Source organism: Podarcis cretensis (genome assembly GCF_951804945.1).
Source record: "Podarcis cretensis genome assembly, chromosome: 10".
NCBI lineage: Eukaryota > Metazoa > Chordata > Lepidosauria > Squamata > Lacertidae > Podarcis > Podarcis cretensis.
This window is the reverse complement of record NC_137179.1, coordinates 34,979,035-34,998,876: the sequence shown is the minus strand read 5'-3', so window position 1 is coordinate 34,998,876 and position 19,842 is coordinate 34,979,035. Positions and strand designations below refer to the sequence as shown.

Genomic DNA, 19,842 nt, shown 5'->3' with positions numbered 1-19,842 from the left:
TAACCTGAAACTGTTCTTAACCTGAGGTACCACTTTAGCTAATGGGGCCTCCCACTGCTGCGTTTCTGTTCTCATGCTGAAGCAAAGTTCTTAACCCAAGGTACTATTTCTGGGTTAGCGGAGTCTGTAACCTGAAGCGTCTATAACCTGAAGCATCTGTAACCTGAGGTACCACTGTAGTTCTTAAGAAAGTTGCAAAAGTTCTTCGTAACTTTCTTTATTCACTCTAAGCCGCTTGACCTTTAAAATGCTAAAGACAGCAAGGAACTTGAGCAAGCTTGTAAAATATATTTATCTGGATTCCTTTCTGCTGAAGATATTGTTGCTGGCTGGATTTTAGAATCCTTTGATCCTTCGTAGTGTACATGGCGAACAAGAACATAGTGTTACAATGAGATGATCTTATTCTACACATCTTGAAGAAATAATGCCGCTTCTCCCCTGCATTGTGAGGGCAATGCATTTACTTGTCTTCATATTCATATAAGGAAAACAGTTGCATCACATCTATACTATGTTTGTTTGTTGGTTGATTTATATACTACCCTTCATAAGAAGATCTCAAGGCAGTTCACATGATAAAAATACAGGATAACAACACAAAATAAATAGTTAAAACAAAAACAAAACAATAACACCCCCCAAACACAAACACATTTAAAAGGTTGTAGAATATTAATCAGTCAAAGGCCTGGTTGAAGAGGAATGTTTTTACTTGACACCTAAAGATGTGTAATGAAGGTGCCAGACGAACTTCCCTGGGGAGAGCATTGCAGAAACAGGGAGCCACCACAGAAAAGGCCCATTCTCATGTTGCCACTCCCCAGACCCCTCATAGAGGAGGCACACAAGGAAGGGCCTCAGATGATGGTCAGGGAGTCTGACTTGGTTCATATAGAAAGAGGCGGGTTTTGAGGTATTGTGGTCCTGAGCTGTTTAAGGCTTTATAGGTCAAAACTAGCACTCTGAATTAGGCCCAGAAACTAATTTGCAGCCAGTGCAGTCAGGCCCAGATCGTGCTCAAACCATCTTGCCGAATTCTGCACCAGCTGAAGTTTCCAAACCATCTTCAGAGCCAGCCTTATGTATAACACATTGCAGTAATCTAACCTAGAGTTTACCAAAGCATAGATAACAGAAGATTGAGCAGCTCATTGTTTATTGTCTTCTGTGATACAGACACTTTTATAACTCATTCAGTGTCATGCAGACATAGAAATTCTCACATTAAGAAAGGCTTCAATTTAGATGCACAGGAAAAGAGAAAAGTTGATTTCCCTATTAGCAAAGGGAGCAATAGCCCCGCCCCCATTTTCAAGGTACCTGTCATTATAAACATTCGAATAACTTCAACAGCAACTGAATATATGAGACTGCAGAACACGTGAATCTGTGGTATTTTCTCTGACTGGTGGCAGCATCTGAGATCCTTGCCAGGAACTGAACCTCAGATCTTACGCACAGAATTTGTATGCTCTTCCAGTGCACAGCGGCCACTACCAATTTCTTGCAGATCCAGTATTCTCTCGACAATAGCAAATAGCATGGCTAAGAATCATGAGAACATTTTATTGAGCAATGCTTCCCTGCCCCACCCATTTTATTTACAGCCCTCATATGAACACATACTGCCACTGTGCCACTTGTAAGTATTAGGCACAGTAATTGCAAGAAATGCAGTTTTCCCACTTCTTTTTCATGTCATTTTTATTTCACTCTTTTATCAGTGGTGCCAACAAAGGCTTTTTCCATACTCCCAGTTCATGTCAAGCAGTCCTCATTTGTTGGCCTTATTGTGTGTGATGTCCTGAAATATCATGTGGTGTACTTTCTTGTATGAATAACATCACACATTCCTGTCATGTCTAATCAGCAGTAAGTCCTCTTGAATTTTGTGGGGCTGATGGTCAGGTAAGTGAGGTTGTGATTGCAGCCTATGTCCTTATCTCTACCTGAATGTATTTTAATTTAGGAACACTCTAAGTGTGTGTGTGCGTGTGCGCGCGTGCATGCGTGCGTGCCTGTGCGTGCCTGATCTTTATTATTTCTGTGGCCAAGTCTTCATTAAACCCATTTTCTGTTGCAGTCATCTTTATCAAACAGCGATATCATCTTTGTGAAGCTGCATGCCCCTTGGGAAGTACTGGGAAAATATGCAGAACTTATGAATGTAAGAATGCCTTTCAGGTAGGTCTAGTTATATCTTTGGGCTTGCCATTCTGTTTTTTAAAGCTAATGTAAACAGTGAAAGTGAAATGCATATGATTGTTATTTTCTTCTTAATGGGCTACAATTTTGACTCAGTTTCAATTTTAAATTTAGGCGGTATATAGCAGTGCCACTATTTTCATGGGGGTGTTCTGTCCTTAGGCCCTTTAACCCCTTCAGTGCTGGAGCCCCCTGCATACTCGTGCCCTGCTGTTTTTTAAATGGACATTTCTTTGAAAACAATGGAAAATCAAGAAGATCCAGGTACGTACGGCAGCACAGAAAAGTGCATGCCTGTTGAACGTATCTGGCATATCCAACACCTGTAGCCTGCCAGTATGTATGCTGCCTTGCTAGAGGGGGAAAAATCACCTTAATACTTAAGCATCTACTACAAAGAAAAAGTTTTCAAATGAAGAAGATAAATACATTTCATGACTTTTACAAAAAAACAACAACCACAGAGCTAAAATATTGTATAATACTAATGGCCAAATTAACTTCAAAATGTCATTTAAGAAAATTTTGGTATATTTGGCTATATATGAACTTTAAATATATATAAACATGCATTTTAATGTATTTTTAAATCTTACACCTGCTTTATATTAGATTGCTTAGAGGAAAAAAACTTAAAATAATGTTTGTTTGGCTTATACAAATTAACATATTCAAACAGCCTAACTCTTTTTTCACCTATATAGATTTACATTAGTGTAAGTCTGTAGAATGAAATGTTGGTGTTCTTAATTTGCAGAGTGTATACACTGAAAGAAAAATACGAGTTCAGAATTTGCTGAGCAATCACAAACTGTGACCAGCTTTCCCAGATTCTAAGCAACTCTTGATGTCTCCTTCAAGAGCTGTTATGAAAGTCTGCTCTTTTAGCTATTAACTCCCTCGCCAGAGCTTAACAAGTTGGAGAGATCAAAGCTATTTCAGTGTGGATTCAGTTTTCAAGATAAGGCACACTCTTCCGAAGTCGTCTTTATCCATATTTTAAATCTCAAAAGGAAAACTAAAATTTGTCAAACTGTACTATGATTATAAACACAATGCAGCTTGTCCAGGTGAGTGCAGTTTGCCACTTTCCAGGCTGTGCAAAGAAAATTGAAAATTTTGAGCCCCTCCTGTGACATCACAAAGGCTCTTCATACGGATGAGTTATGGCCATGAGCTCTGTCCTGCCACACTGCATCTTTTCTCTTGCAAGGGGTTCTCCAAACAAAAATGCCCATGTGCTTTCTGTTTGATTTGAGGGTCTTATTGTGGTCACAGCTTTCATTATTGAAAGCATGGTGGGCACTCAACTTTGGGTAACATCTCATGGCACCCATAGCCAGGGCTCTTTAAACAGCCATTAGGAACTTTCTCTGCCAATATATTTTCTTTATTACTGGTGCTGCTGCATTTTGTAAATTAAATACATTATTGCATATTAAGCAAATAACAATCACTTTGCTGGATTTGACCAAAGTCTATCGGATCCAGCATTCTGTTTCCAACAATAACCAGCCAGATAATTCTGGGCAAGATATCAAAAGGATAGAAAAGTAATGGCAATACCCTACTGCTCCCTCACCCTGCCAACTCTGCTACTTGAAAGTATACCAGTCTGAACATGGAAGTTCTGCTTAGTTACCATGGGGCAATACCCTTAATGAGTTTGCCTAATCTTCTTAAAAAGATAAAAGTCACCTTGTATAGATGACCAAATGTGGGGATAACCATTGCATGGAGTGGATATATGGGAGTGTTCTCATTGATCTTCCTCCCAGCTTTTGCACATTGCTAGGCTCTTCTGTATAGAGCCTATGAAACTACATTCCATGTAGAAGGGCTGGTGGTCATATGAAATTTCGGCAGGACCTATGGTTACGATCCCAGCTCTCACCCCCAGAATTGATTATCCCTTCATTTGGATACCATACATATTATGGTAGGGAATTACATATTTTATGAATAAGTACTTCCTTTCATTGACAAAAGACCAGAACTATCAAAAAGCAGAAGCACTTCACTCCCTAAACCAGTGGGGGGGGGACACCTGTGCTCCCCCCCAATGTTGTTGGATTGCAACTCCCAACATCTTTGCCTCGTGTGCTATTTGTACAATATTGTTAAAGCAGGATGGATATCAGGAAAGAGCCATTTTCAAATCAAATGTGCATTCTAGCCAATATAGCTTCACATTCACACAGATAAAACAAATGCAAAAACTAACTTATATTTCATTTGACTAATACCAGGGTGGGCAGACAGTAGAACTGGATCTACTGGTATGGCCAGGGTAGATCAGCAAGGATTTCTGACTCCCAAGAGCAGCAACAAAATGTCCACCTTCCTAGCTCTAAATTATAACTGCTGAAATGAAGATAGGTCAGAGTAACCAGGAACGGAATTTTTGTGTAGAAGGACCATGAGCTCTGTTTACTTCTGGTACTCAAGACTAATTCCTGGGTTCATATTTATCAAATCTAAGTATATGCCTTTAAACCATGCTCCACTTGGTATATCTTGGAGGTTCTGGTAAAAATTGAAGTAGATCCCACAAGCCTGAAGTCTGCCCACTCTTTTATCTAAGGGGAAAGCACTTACTAAACACATAACTAATGCTTCTGTACCACATGCATGCCACTTCTTAGAGAAGAACTGCATCACTGTCACTAACACTAGCACCACCTAGAGATGTGCTGCATGTAAAGTTATGGCAATTGCCCAGTGCCAGGGTTTGCCTAGCCTGAGTATTAATTGCTGTATGTTCCCCAGTTTGAAGCACATGTGGTTTATCAAATGCTGTCTTTAACCATTCAGTTATTGACGTTGAAATCACTGCATTAAATTTATTTATATTTGCATTTGCCTCCCAAAAAGCTGCCATCAGTTTCCAGGATCCTTTTGAAAGAAAAAAGGCCCCTCTCTTCATGCATGAACATAAACGGAAGAAAGAAGAGTAAGGGGAACAAAAAAGTGTTTCCTCAAGTTCCATCATACCTGACACTTTTGTGGGTTTCTGTGATGGTTCTGTCTGTTAATCTCTCTCTTTAGTTTCTTCCTCCACCTCTTACAGGCTTCTATCTTCAATCTCCTTTCCTTCCTTGCTAGTTCATACTGTAACTGACGATGGGTTTTCTTCTCGACTGGCTTCATTTTTGCTGTTCTTCCAGGAGAAAAATCTATTACCTGCATCGCCGGTACAAGTTCCTGAACAGGTTAGTGATGTTTTTCCTTCATCAGAAGAGGCTAGATGGCCATGGTTGATGTAAAAGTTCAACCACAGAAGGGGAAGGGGAAATGAAATTATCTACTGTTGTTTCTGCAAATACAGTAGTTACAGTGATTTTTTTTGTGTGAGTAGTTGAATTGTTGTTGGCTTCAAGGCATTACTGTCATCTCATGGTTTGTTCTAACATGTATGTTCCACTTGAAAGGCTCTTAGGACCAAAGACACCATTTGTGCAATTGGAAAATTGAATTGAACAGATGTTTCGTTAGAGTAAAAAGCATGGGTATCCAATCCAGTCATACACACCATACATTTAAATCACATTTACACCCCCCTCAAAGAGTTTACCCCTCATATAGCTATAATTCTGAGCACCCTTAACAAACTACAGCTCTCAGGATTCTTTGGGGAAAATAATGTGCTTTAAATGTATGGTATGTAGACAGTCCAGAACTCAGGTGTTTAGGGCACTTTAAACCCCAATGTTGTTGGAGGCCCCACAGCTTTTTGCCTTGTGAGAAAATATGCCCTTGGTACCTCTGCAAATGGATCTTGCATCTGGCAGTTCCCCCCACAGTTAGAGGATGAAAGGACCAGCAGATAAAAGCAGGGTGAATCTTTGAAACCAAACAAAAGCAGGCAGAATAACTATAGAAAATGTAACTAAGTGCAAGATAAAGCTCACAATGAAGGCCTCGTGAGCAGTCTGTTAACCATTTATCTGGAGATAATGATGGTTTTGTTCTCCATATTGACGAATCAGTAACCATCAGAACTTACTTCTTGTATGTATCATAGCTTGACCTTAATGGGACTATTTTATATTTATATTCATTAATCTTGGATGTATTGGGTTCCAGATTTCAAACTAACATTCCAAGGGGAGGTTTGAGAAATAGTTAGCTTAGAGAACAATTCAAAAGGCTTTTGACATTGTGTGAAGTAACTATGTTTTAACATAATAAAAGTGTCATGATTCCCATGGAAGTGTCTTGGGGGGGGGGGTTCAGACCTGGAGGAAGAGTGGGAGGAACTTGGGGAGTTAGACCTGGAGGACCCTGGGGAGTGTCCCAGTGGAGTCGGGGGGGGTAACAGATTCCAAACCCCAAGAGATGTCTCTTTCCAAGGAGGGTCCCAACAAGTTAGGGCATGGAGATCTGCCCCCAATAAAGGCTTAGGCAAACTTTCAGAAGTGCCTCCCATTACCTCTTTTCCAGACACTTCCCCCTCAGCTGCCTTCCCCTATTACAGCTGGGAATAAATCTGAATCTGAACTGGCATTGACCCCACCATAGCTGTCAACGTTTCCCTTTTTTTAAGGGAAATTCCCTTATTCTGAATAGGATTCCTCGCAAGAAAAGGGAAAAGTTGACAGCCATGCACTCCACTTCTTTCTCCACCTCACCTATTTAGCCCACAAGGATTTCCCATTTGCTTGCCCACCTACCATGCTAAATGCTGTGCCTACCCCATTCTTTAAAAGGAAGGTGCAGGGGGCATGTTACTTTTTAGTTCAGTGTTTTAGCTTGTGCTTAGCTAATGTAGTTTCTCATGTACCCACAGGTCCTTGCAACCTGTGGCTGCCTTATGTGCTGTTCTAACCTGAAAATAAAAGGCTTTGGTTGTATGAGTATTCGTTTTTATTTGTTTGCAGGGAAGTTAGATGGCATTGCCTCAAAGCAAGTGTTGTCTCACATTTCCTAGTGCATTTTCCTGTTATTTTCCTTACTGCAAAAACGCAGTCTTTTGAGTAAGCAGGTTTGCACAAGACCTTCAAATCAACTACAACTGTGCAACCTGAATTGACCAGTATGTGATTGAATTCCATCCCAAAATAGCGACAGTCTGAGAAAAAAAGAGATGACTATGGATGAGGTGAAAAGCCAATAGGTGGTCAGGCCTTCAAGGCAGCAACTCAGAGTGGCAGTGACAAGGCCAGACAGAGAAGTCTCTACTTCTGATAACTAGTTCAAGCAGGATTAGATATGCTACCTAGGAACAACCAATCAAGGCAAGGTAATAGATACTAAAGCTTGAACAGTTACTAATGCTGGGACTAGCTTGCAATATAACAACTCAATACCCAAACTAAATAAGAAATCCACTGTACATGCCAAAACCTATGGGTGCCCCTAGTTCTTTGAATCCCAGCCATTGCATTGCTGTTTTAAAATTAATAATGGAAATAGCTAGTTTTTCACATTACTTGAAGCCTATAAATGGCTCACAGTTTGATCTTAGCCCCTGACCTAGTTTAGATCAGGCATGTGGAAGCTTCTTTGGAGCCTTATTCATCCTACTACATTATTCACCCTTGGATTACATGGATATCATAAAGCAAAACTATATTTTGTTTATTTGCTCCAGGTAAAGTAGGGTTGCCATATTTCAAAAACTGAAAATCTAGACACAAAGCGAGCTTTTTAAATATATTTTTAAGGAAATTTGCCAAAAACGACACTGCTGACATGGGTTGTCTTTTGTAGTATGCATAGTGCTATCTTTGTCATGCAGCAGAACTTGCTTCAGCCAGCCCCATGCTAAATGAGGGCACCTGTAGTGTTTGAATGATATATAATATAAATATATATAAATATAAATATAAATATATATATATATATATAAATTTAAATATAAATATATAAATATAATATAAATATATATAAATATATAATAAGCTCAGGTCAGACTCCTTGCCTAGCTCACTCTGATGGGCATTAGCTGCCCAGGATCTGAGTCAGAGGGTTTTTGGCTCATGTAGCCAAATTGGTTTGTATGTACATGTGGGAGTGCACAATTCTCCCTTTGTACCTACTTCTCCTTAAATTCCTTAAATTATTCAGTGAATGTTTTAGCTGAATGTTCTTCAGCACATGAATATGGATTGGCACTTCATGATAGGCTACAATGCCTGCAATCCCTATTCACTGGCCATATCTGCTGGGGTTGATGGAAGTTGAAGGCCACATTGACTAGGCCTGTCATAAGGTGTAGGACAGGCATAGGCAAACTCGGCCCTCCAGATGTTTTGGGACTACAACTCCCATCATCCCTGACCACTCGTCCTGTTAGCTAGGGATGATGGGAGTTGTAATCCCAAAACATCTGGAGGGCCGAGTTTGCCTATGCCTGGTATAGGAGCTCTCAGCCCAGGGTGCGACATTACCAAGCTGAATGTTTTCCCACTCCTACTCTACATGAAAAGTGCCATCAGCAGGGAACTGTCATTGCAGAACTGAGGTACTGGTGTGTGGGGGAGGGGAGGGCCGATTCTACATGAGGATGCTGTTTTCAGTGACATCTCCATATCATGTACTGAATATTTTTCTTTATTCATTTTCTTACTTATGTGTTCAGTTTCTTACCAGACTTACCTTCAACAAGAGGGGTTGCCTCATGTGGCTTCAGACCATGCCCTTATTAGAGCAATTTTACCAGGAAGTTAAGATGGTATTTTTAGCATCTTCTTCCCAGAACAATAGGAGATGTATGCAGCAAAGAACTTACCAGTGAATTGGTATTCTATGAATCATATGGAAGCAGTGGTGCTTTTTGCCCTATTATATCACAACTATTTGCTTCCTGGCACCAGCACCTTTTCCTGTAGAGATCTTATTGACACTAGGAACAGTGTCCCACAAAAGAACCAATACCAACAGTGCATACTGGGTTATGTTGACTTTATGACTCAACGAGTTTGTGCAGTCACAGTTCTGGCCAAACTAGACATTACTCAGGAGTTTTGTAGTGGTTGGGGTGGGAGATGCATGACCTACCTTCCTGTTTTTCCCGTGTCCCATACCTGTTGCCCTATAAAAGGCCTTTACTTTGATGCAAACAGAATATCCAACTAGAAAACACCTATGGCTGCTTTTTATTTAAAGTAGATATATCAGGAAACTATTCGCATATTTGCTATTTGCATATTGCCTTAAACACAAGCTGAAGACACAGATGGCCTTGTGCCAGATTCGGAATCCCTAAAGAAATCTCCATGTGGATACAATGCCTGTTTGTTTCTATTGCCATTATGTTGTCAGTCTTTGACTTCTGTTTGTTTCCACCTGTTGGAAAGGAGATTATTAAATCTAAGAGCTAGCAGTGCTTCCAGCTCTTGCGGTGCATGATTTGTCTTCAGAGAGTCCATAAATTCTGCAGCATATCAGGACAGTGTTGCTGAAACAAATTGACAGAGCAGCTTTTTAAAAGAGCACCCTCTGTGAGACATGAGTGGGTGGCAAATGGAAGCAAAACGATTAATTTCTCTAAAGTTCTGCTGCCAGAGCTTTCTACCCTGGTTTCTGAAATCCTCATGCTTAAGCATCCTTAGTATAGTTTTGGCAATTAAGGTGTAAATTTAGATTAAACCAGCTAAAAATGAAATTGGCAAGAGCTTATTTGGCCTTCGTTGATATTTGCTGCATTGTAGCAAGTGCTTCTGTTCTGTCAGGAAGGACATTAGAGACAGGAGCGACAGGAAATACTGTTCTGTTGGCATTTTGCTTGTTCATAAGTCCCCTGAGTAGTATTTTACGTGAAAGCAGACCTTCCTTCCTGGGCTAATAAAGGTTTAGGCTTTTGAGAAAGTTGTGTTCCTTGGAGAAAACAATTCTCATGGCCCAAGTTCTCTATTTCAATTCCCAGGAGTCAGTTACCACTTCCTTGTGACAATCTCCAAAGACCTGAGCCTCTGATTCAAATTTTAGGGTGGTAAGGAGAGAGGCATTTCACAGGTGTCCCTGCCTTTGGTCCAGCACACAAGGGGAACCTCTTATTCCCTTCCCCTCTGTTCTCAATGTGTTTGGCAAGGCAAATAAGTGCTTTACGGCCTTGAGAGGTTGATCCACGGTGTTAAGTTGTGGGTGAACATATCAGACGACACAGCGATTCTTCAAACAGCTCTTGTTTATTCAGAGGCCAGAACAGAACTGAACTGAAGGGCTCAATCAGCCTGCTTATATAGAGCTCCAGTACAACGTTACTGTAGCAACATTCTGTAACTATCCAATCACTGAATGTCACTTTCAATTCCTTATTTGCATATGTGGACGTGAGTGAAAACTATCCACAGTATCCCCCTGCTGGCCCAGGGTGAGAACTTCAGTACATAACACACGGAATCCTCTTTTGCTATCTGTAGTGAATCAAACAGGACTAAGCTAGTCTGATAGTGAGCACTCTGATTTTGTAGATCACACACAATTAAAACTAATTGGTTCTACTGTACTTTATACAATTCTGTTCTAGAAACTGTTTTAAAGCATTTTCACTTTTCTTTTCAACCAAAAGTATTCCCAGAACAGCATATAGATCAATTAAAAAACACGACGCAACAAGCACTTTATACAAGTACTTTCTGAAAAATCCTTGTATGTAACTTCCCCATAAACTTGTGTTGTCCGTACGAGTATGATTGTATGTATAAAGAAAGTACCCACCTCGGTTTTAACATTTAGCTTTATGTCTCCTTTTGTCTTACCTTTCACGTGCTACAGAATCGAGAAACAATTAAGCAGGTTTCGAGGATGGTTACCTAGAAAGCCAATGAGGTTGGACAAGGAAAGGCTGCCAGACCTGGAGGAGAATGACTGCTACACTGCCCCATTCAGTCAGCAAAGGATCCATCAGTGAGTGTTGTAAGGAGGATAGCAGCATATTAGTAAGGATGGACCCCTACTGAACTGCTTGAAATTCTGCTCAAATGCTGCAGTTGCAGCCCTTTGCATCATTTCCTTTGGCTGATCGGGTGAGGCACAGCCCTGTGGTAGGGACCTCTGATGGACCCATTTGACCTTGGGTTGAGGCAGGCAGTTCACCTCTCGGCCCAGCCGTGGGAATTCCCGAACGGCTGGCTGCATGTGCACTCTGCCACTGGGCCCCCTAGAAAGGGGTAAGCAGCCATTGCAGCCATTTCATCATTTCCTCAAGACTTCATTAACTAGTTGACAAATTAAAAGGGGTATTGATGTGTTACTTACTTATCAAACCTTTATTAGGCATTATGCAGGTAAAACCATAAAAGGAAAATAACATATAAAAGCCTTGAGATATATATAAAAAGGCAGGAGTTGGCTACATACAAATATAAATATATACATATAGAATCAGTGGTTTTCCTTGTTAACCTGCTCCTTGGAGGACTGCTGCCAAAAACTCGGCTACCCCCGCCGTTACCCTTTGGTCAGCGTCGGATAGGTAGAGTCCCACACATTCAGCTTGCTGGGGTTCCAGACCACCCGAAAGGGGGGACAGCACGCGTTGACGGAGCGTACTGTACAATGGGCAATGAAAGAGGATATGCTCTACAGTGTCCGGGACATTCATAGAACATCTGCAGAATCTCTTGCTTCTGGGAATGTTTTGATATCTTCCCCAGACAAATGCTGAGGGAAAAACATTCAAACGGGCCAGCATAAAAGCCCTACGTTGGGCTGGGATTATTAATTTAGAGACGTAATTGGCTCTGCAATCTAAGATATTTAAATCGTAGAATCTGGGGGAGCAAATTTTGTTTACAGCTGCCATAATATTTTGTCTCTCGACATCCTTTAGTCTAGTTAGGATATTATAGAGAATATATTGCTCATTAGAATTGTACAGGAGCTCCAGCTCGATGCCTAAAGATTCAATTTTTTTTTCAAGGTGCTGATACCATCTTGATTTATAAGGGTCTTTGAGCAAATCAGCGAGCAGACTTGATGGAGGGCAGCGAAAATGGCAGCGTAACCAATACTTTATTGAGGTGGACCATGCCCAGTATTCCATTGTGTGTATGCCTATTTCTGCACACATTGTTTCATATTTGATCATAAGAGGGAGTCCAAGAATACGTCTTAAAAAGCTGGAGTGAATCTTTTTTATATCACTGTTATATGCTTGGACCCATAGCGGGATACCATAGAATATCTGGGATTGCACTTTTGCTTGAAATATCTGATTGGCCGCAGGAATAAATTGATTACCTTTCTGATAATAAAAACGGGCAACTGCTGATGAGATGCACTTTGCCTGTTTTATGGCATTTGTGCGATGGGTTGCCCACCCTAAGTTGCTCTGGAATAAGATTCCCAGATATCTATGGATTTTCACTTGTTGGATTTCTTGCCCTCTTATTTTCCATTTCTCTAATTTCCAACCATTCGAGAAGACCAAAATTTTTGTCTTCTCATAATTTATAGAGAGTTTGTTACATTCGCAGTAAAGGATCAGTGAAGATATAAGACGTTTCAGACCCAAGCTCGTTAGTGATAGTAAGACAGCATCGTCTGCGTATAATAAGAGAGGAACTGGTTTCTGATTGAGTTTAGGGGCATGTGATTCTATTTTTTGAAGGTAATCTGGCAAGTCTGATAAAAATAAATTAAATAGAAAGGGGGCAAGAATACACCCTTGTTTTACCCCTTTCGAGTTTGGGATGTCTGAGGAGAGGTGACCTTTGGTGTTAAGTTTGACTTGACAGGTATTGGAAGAATGTAGATTTTGCATTAGAATCAATAAGCGCTGATCAATTTTTAATTCTGTGAGTTTCCTCCACAACTTTGGGCGGTCAATTGAGTCGAATGCACCACGAAAATCTACAAAAGCAGCGTATATCTTAGATTGCCTTTGGGATCTGTATTTTTCAACCAGATGCATAAGTGTAAGACAGTGGTCTAGAGTAGAGCAACCTTTGGAGAAACCTATTTGTTCTTTCCCTGGTAAATTTAGATTTTTCATCCAGGTAAGAAGTTTAGATAAGAGGTGCTTAGCGTAGATTTTCCCTATCACTGATAGTAGGCTTATCGGTCTATAATTCCTTGGTTCTTTTGGGTCGCCATTTTTAAAGATTGGAATAATTATTGATCTTAACCATATCTCAGGTATGGTCCCATATTTATCTATAAGAGTAAACAATTGAGCTAAGGGTTCTGCCCACCAATCTATATAGGTCTTAAATAGTTCTATTGGTAGACCGTCTGGCCCAGGAGATTTCCCCGATTTGAAGTTTTTAACTATCTCTCTAATTTCCTCTTCCTCTACCCTTGGCCACTCCTGGAGTTTATTAATTTTATTTTTAATGGTTTCATTTCCTTTAAGTTCACCGTGTAGATTGTTAAATACAGATGTAAAGTATTGGGACCATTTGGATTCTGCAATTGGTGGCAGAGTTAGTTGATTTCCGGCTTTCAGTCCTCCGTACACTAGGCTCCAGAACGCTTTGTTGTTTTTACTCTGAATTGAGTCGAATAATTGTAGCCATTTTTGGGTTGCGTATTTCTGTTTCTTTTCGGCCAGAATATAATGGTATTTTCTTTTTTCATCAAGATAAGAGGGCTCTAGTTTAGTGCGATTATTTTTAAATGTTTGGCGCAGTTTTCTTTTTAGCTGGAAACATTCATCATCAAACCAAGGGCTAGCGCTATATTTAAGTTCCCAAACTTTAGGTGGAGTACTAAGCTCTACAAGCATTTGGAAGATTTCATTATAAATTTTAGGAATATCACAGTAGGAATTAGTGGTCTTTAAGTTGAATAATACTTGTTTTCTCAGGTTAGCTGTAAGTTTATGCCCCACTTCTGCACTCATTTCCTGGGACCATTTTAATTGGGTCATTTGTTTGTATTGAGAAGGTTCTATGATATTGTGCTTAGTTATTTTGGTTTCGTCCTTTAAGCTAATAGACAGCAATAATGGCTGATGATCGCTTTCAGTGCGCGTTCCAATTTTGAGGTCCATGATCGAATTTATAATATTATAAGGGACAAGAATATAGTCGATGACACTGCATCCTCGGGGGGAGAAGTATGTAAACTCCCCGCTTCTATCGCCATTTGTTGAACCGTTCACAATCTGCAAATTAAAGTTGTTACATAATTCAAGTAGGCGTAAGCCTTCGTTGTTAACAACCCTGTCTCTGGAGAATCGTCCTATTTTCAGGGCATGTGCGATATCATTATCAGTATTCCAATTTAGTTTGCTACATAGTTGTTCATTGTTGGTTCCCACTCTGGCATTAAAATCACCTGCTATTATCAGTGAGGCATTTGGGTATTTATCGGACAGATTTTCTATATAAAAGGTTAGTTGTGACCAATTTTCACTACTGATGTTGTTTTTGGTTGGGGGGATATAGACATTTACAAGTAGCAAAGAGTCTTTTTTTTGGGTTAAAAGTAGAGCTTGTGCAAGTGGTAAACATATTTCTAGTTGCTTGATTTCAAACCCTAAGTTGTCTTTGATCATACAACAGAACCCTGCTTTCGGCCGGCCCTTCGTGTTTGTTTTCAATGCGGGTTTCGTATAGGAGATGAATCCGTTAATTTTAATATCTCTAGTTGACCATGTTTCTTGTAGGAGTATAAGTTCAAAATCCTTAAAGAAGTTCATTAGGTCTGGGTCTCCGTCTTTGTTTCCCCACCCTGCGATATTCCAGGACAACAGGCGTAGGATCCGTTTTTGGGTTGGTGGCTGGTTGACAGCATTTAGTCATTCTAGTTCTGTCATTAAGTCCAGCGAGGAATTTTTTCTTGTGCAGATACAGCCATTTGTCGCTGCTTTCGGTGGGGGACGTAATGGTGGATCTTTTAGATTCTTTTTTAAAGTGCGGGAAATTAGAATTTCCTCCCTTTCTTGATTTTCTTCCTTAACTGTTCCTTGTTCCTGAGAGATTTCTGTGGTTGGTGGGCTATTATGGACAGTAGGACTATTTTTAGTCTCTACTTCCATTTCTTTGGCCTCATTAGGTGTTGAGCTCGGTGTGTCAGGTCTGTTGGAGGTCATCTTTTGTTCGGCAAAGTTAGAGTCCTTTGTGGTACTTAAATAAGGGGTACCTATTTCGTTTGGAGCTAGTATTTGATATCTCAGCCAGGAGTTTGTAGTCTCATTACTGGAGTTTTTCCTTGCCGTTTCATATTCTAAAGGCGGCTGGATTTGTAGCTCTGCATCTATACATTTGAAAGTTCCATTTGCAGCTCTCTTTTTGACTATGCATTTTGGGGAAAAGGCTGGCAAGTGTAAAGTTTGATTGTGTATTGTATCTACTGCATTTTGTTGACCTTGTCGGTGAATTTCGGTCAATCTGGCCTGTAGTTTCGTCAATTTACTGAGTATGTTTATTTGTTCTTTATCTGGTAGCTTGGCAAAATTACTCAGCAGATCTTCTTCTTCTGGGACTGTCCAGTCTATTGTGTCAAGGGCGAGGTTGTTATTTGATGCTACAGTCGCATGGTTTGGGAGCTTGGATTTTTCTTGCGTAATTTTCCGGGTAGCTGACTGCGGTTTCTCCCATCTACTGGGTTCTTCCACGGGGGTAGGGGAGATGTCGGCTTCTGGTGGAATGGCCTTGTTCATCTTATTCTGTCTTTTAGATGCAAACAATGGTCTGGGTGATATATCTTCAAAATGTCGGCGCGGAAAAATTCCTTTCTGGGCTAAATGAGCCTTTACCCTTAAGATTTTAGTTGGGATTCTATGACTACCAAATCTTAGTAGTACTTTTTTGGAATATCCGTCGTTAGTGAGCCTCTTGACTGCTTTTAAGTCAATGCTTCCGCCCTCAGAACCAAGGAGCAGATTTAGATGGTGTCTGGCCCAGAAAGATGACTCCCAGTAAGGTAGGGGTCCTCTATATGGAAAAATGTGGAGAACAATCTCACATGGCCTCAGTATCAGGTTGATTGAGTGAGGGGGGCTTCCTCTGATTTTTGACTGATTTAGAGGTATAAATTTGTATTTGTTCTGTTTATTTCCAGGGGTTGTTAAGGATGGCAAAAAGGGAGTGAGTTGCCTCCTTTCATCTGGGTTATCCAGCTTCTTGGAGATGTTTTGTAATTGTTCAAAGATTTTTTGAACTGTTTGAGCAGTCAATAGGCAGCATTCCTCCAGCAGCTCCACCTTTCTATCAATTAGTGCTTGTGCCTCGGTTATGGGAGTAGTAGCCTTGTCCTCATTTACTCCTAGGGATATCTCTTCAATTGTCTTTCCATGTAAGGAGTTGAGGAAGGTTTTGGGAGGAGATACGTGCTGTTTTTGAGGTAGCAGGTAATTATCTAGATTACTCTGTTTAAAACCAGAGGGCTCTGTGTCAGTTTCTATATCAAGGCACCTGGGTCTTTTGCCTCTTCTCATTACTAGATTCTTAAATCAATGAGATCAGACTTCTAAATAGAATGATAAAGTGCTAAAGTTCTCTGGTCACAATCTCGTTCAATTCTCATTCGGTCCTAGCTGGACTGCTGCGAGGTAAGTAACGAGTAACTGGGAGGGAGTGCCTTAGTGCTCGAGAGGGAATGTCTGAGAGCCTTCGTTAAAACTTCTTTAACTTCATTAAGTCCCGGCACCGAGGAGGATAAGATAAGATAAAATGTTCAAACGCACAGCGAAATAATGAAAGGAAATAGAATCCAAAAGGGAGGAGAGCCGGCAACATTTAGTTAAAAGATCTCTTTGAGCTCCGATAAGAGCGTCTTACCTCGGCGCCATCTTGAAACTCCCATGTGTTACATGAATGCACCACAGCTTCAAATAGTTTATTATTTTTGTTTAATTCATTTCATTTTATCCTGCTTTTCTGCATGAAATGTGCTCTTAACTGCGTAGAAACATAACAACAATTCCTATGCAATTATAAAAACAGTAAAATGGCATAAAAATAATTAAAACAGCAGCAGACTTGAGGATGCTTTTAAAGTTCGGATAAGAATAAGCATGAGAATAAGAATAATTTTATTATTTACACCCCGCCCATTGGGTTTGCATCACAGTCAAAATCTGTATTTTGTACTGCATCCCTAAACCAACTATTTAAGACACAAACTTAATGTAACTCTTAGCATTTAAAAATCAATCTATCTTCATGTTGTATATGCACAAAGTCCGTTTACATGAACAGATAATGTTTGTATGGAATTCTTTTGATATGGATGGAATTTTCTGGAAATCTTGATGTTGAGCTTTTCTGCATGGATTCTCTCTCTCCCACCCCACCCCCCAAATTCTCATCTCACTCCTTAATCTGAATGATAATTTCCCCCAATACAGTCCTTCCATATTATGTTAATAATTACCATCATCATATAGCTGAAAACATTAGGAAGAACTTTCTGACTGCAAGAGCTGTTTCACAGTAAAATGGACTCCTTTGGGAGGTGATGGACTCTTCTTCCTTGGAGGATTTTAAGCAGAGGTTGGATTGAGATTCCTGCATCCCAAGGAGTTGGGGCAGATGACCCCTGGGGTCCCTTCCAACTCTATAATTCTATGTCTATATATAGCAATGAAGGGACAAAAAACAACTCTAACACTAGATTGAGTTTTTAATTACTTTATCCCTGGAAGTTTTAGGAGTGTATGTGACTTTCGGAATGCTAATAATTAATAACAGAAAAAGAAGGTGGTATGTTTTGTTTCCTAGTAGAATTTGTGGTACATTTATTGCAGATGACATTAGATCCTTCAATGGGAATTATAAGGGGAAAGGTTTCCTTACAAATAGGTGGCCAGTGCATGAGACTGGGATCTGTGTATTTTTAAATTGCTTGTCTCAAGGCTCACCTCTTCAGGCTAAACAAGACATAATGCTTCCTACACAACAGTGTGAGTGATTTTTAAAAGTAAATTGCAGGCACCTTTACTTTGATCCAGATTGGGCCCCATGTGCCTGCTATTTGTATTGCGGGAGTGGGGGAACTTCAGATTTACCTTTTAAAAACCACGTATGCAATTGTTAGTTGTGTGAATGGCCTGTCATCAGGACCCTTAATGACCTTGCAATACAAACCAAAATCTACTCTTGTCCATCTGGAGACCTTCCTGTGAATCAAGGAGTTGTTGCGTCGACTTTTATGAAAGGGTAACATTTCGACTTTTATGAAAGGGTAACATTACATTTGGCCTCAAGCTAAAGTTTGCAACCTGGAAAATTTCCAACAGAGAATGTATCAAAAGAAATTAATTGGCTGGCTGGCTTTCAGCTGCAGTCCTGTTAGTTCAAGGCTATTCTTTAGATGACAGTTTGGTGCGTTGCCTTTATTCTGCCTTGTTAAGCCACTGCAAGAACATTTTTAATTTTCCAAGTTTCCAGTTTTACTCATTTCTTAGGAAGTGCATAGTAACAAGGAAATGTGCAATGTTATTGCTTCATTTTTAAAATCGAGTGCAATTAAAATAAATCCCCTGTCATTCAAAATACATTATCTGACTTTTGGATGTTTCACTGTATCCCTTGCATAAACATTGTTTATGTTGCACCAGTCACCTGAGAGTCCTCCATGGCACCCAGGAAGTGAGGTTGTACCCTAACCCCAAGATTTTTGGTAGGATTCATAATTTTCATGTGGCTACAGTCATGTCTGAGCAGAAGGTCCCAGATTCAGTCCCTAGCATCTCCACAGGTAGCAACAAATGATGGGACAGTTCTCTCCGCCAGAGTTGTTGCCAGTCTGAGTGGGCAATACTGGGCAAAATGGAAAGGTAGCTTGACCTGGAATAATGCAGCTCATTAAATTCCATAAGTGTTGCATTTGACCACAGCCTTGGACAGGCAGAGGTCCAGTTCGATCTACCAACTTGTGAAGTCTGCTTTACTGAAGCTTATTTACTTCTATTGAGATTGAACTCCACAGGACCGGCCCACCCGTGACGCAGCTGCCCCAGGCAGCAGGATTCATAGTGGCAGCAGAAACTGTGTATACATTTATCCCCCAGCCCTTGTTCCTTATCTAGCTCTCATCCCTTTTTCCCTGGTGCGGCATTTTGTGGTTTGCCTCAGGTGCCAAAATGTCTTGGGCTGGCCCTGTTACCACAAGCTCATGTTATTATATATAAAAAAAGATTTTTTTCATATACAGTGTCCTTCAAATAACCCACCTTAGCAGAAATTTCATATTGTGGTTCAATTAATTCTTTTATTACATTCTACTGCTGATTTGTCAGAGATGTCAGTGACACCTCCTTGTATTGTCATGAGCAGTAAATATCTTGCTTGTGCTTGTTTTCAAAAATAGCTTCATCATCCACAACAAAGACACGTTCTTCAACAACGCTACAAGAAGTAGAATTGTTCATCATATTTTACAGAGAGTGAAATACGAAGAAGGAAAAAATAAAATTGGTAAGTGTGGGACAGCAACAGATTTTACTGCTTATTAGCCTCTCCAAGTAAGTAGGCTTGTAGCTTTAAACATCCATATGCATCCCAATGCTTTAATGGGGAGGGAAATCACAACCTCACCTCTTTGGTCAATCAATTTGAAAAATGATGAGGGTGCTCAGGATGGGGAAGGGATTTAATTGCATTTGCAAATGAATCTATTAAAATTGTGGTTTCTGAAGCAATATGAGAACCATAACACAGCCATCCTCTGAAATTTGCACTTACCCAAATTTTGCAATGCAGCTTTCCAAACTGGGTTTACAATATTGCATATATT

General features: G+C 40.2%; 1 protein-coding gene across 2 annotated transcripts in view; it reads left to right on the top strand.

The window, feature by feature from the left end:
* Positions 1-19,842, top strand: part of ANO4 (anoctamin 4) — a 167,766-nt gene that overhangs the window by 97,154 nt on the left and 50,770 nt on the right. For both annotated transcript variants that reach the window (XM_079991894.1, XM_079991895.1), the window contains 5 exons: positions 2,087-2,187; positions 2,371-2,472; positions 5,376-5,420; positions 10,930-11,061; positions 19,417-19,523. In XM_079991894.1, the coding sequence (XP_079848020.1) occupies positions 2,087-2,187; positions 2,371-2,472; positions 5,376-5,420; positions 10,930-11,061; positions 19,417-19,523 (487 nt within the window). The remainder of the gene's footprint in view (positions 1-2,086; positions 2,188-2,370; positions 2,473-5,375; positions 5,421-10,929; positions 11,062-19,416; positions 19,524-19,842) is intronic.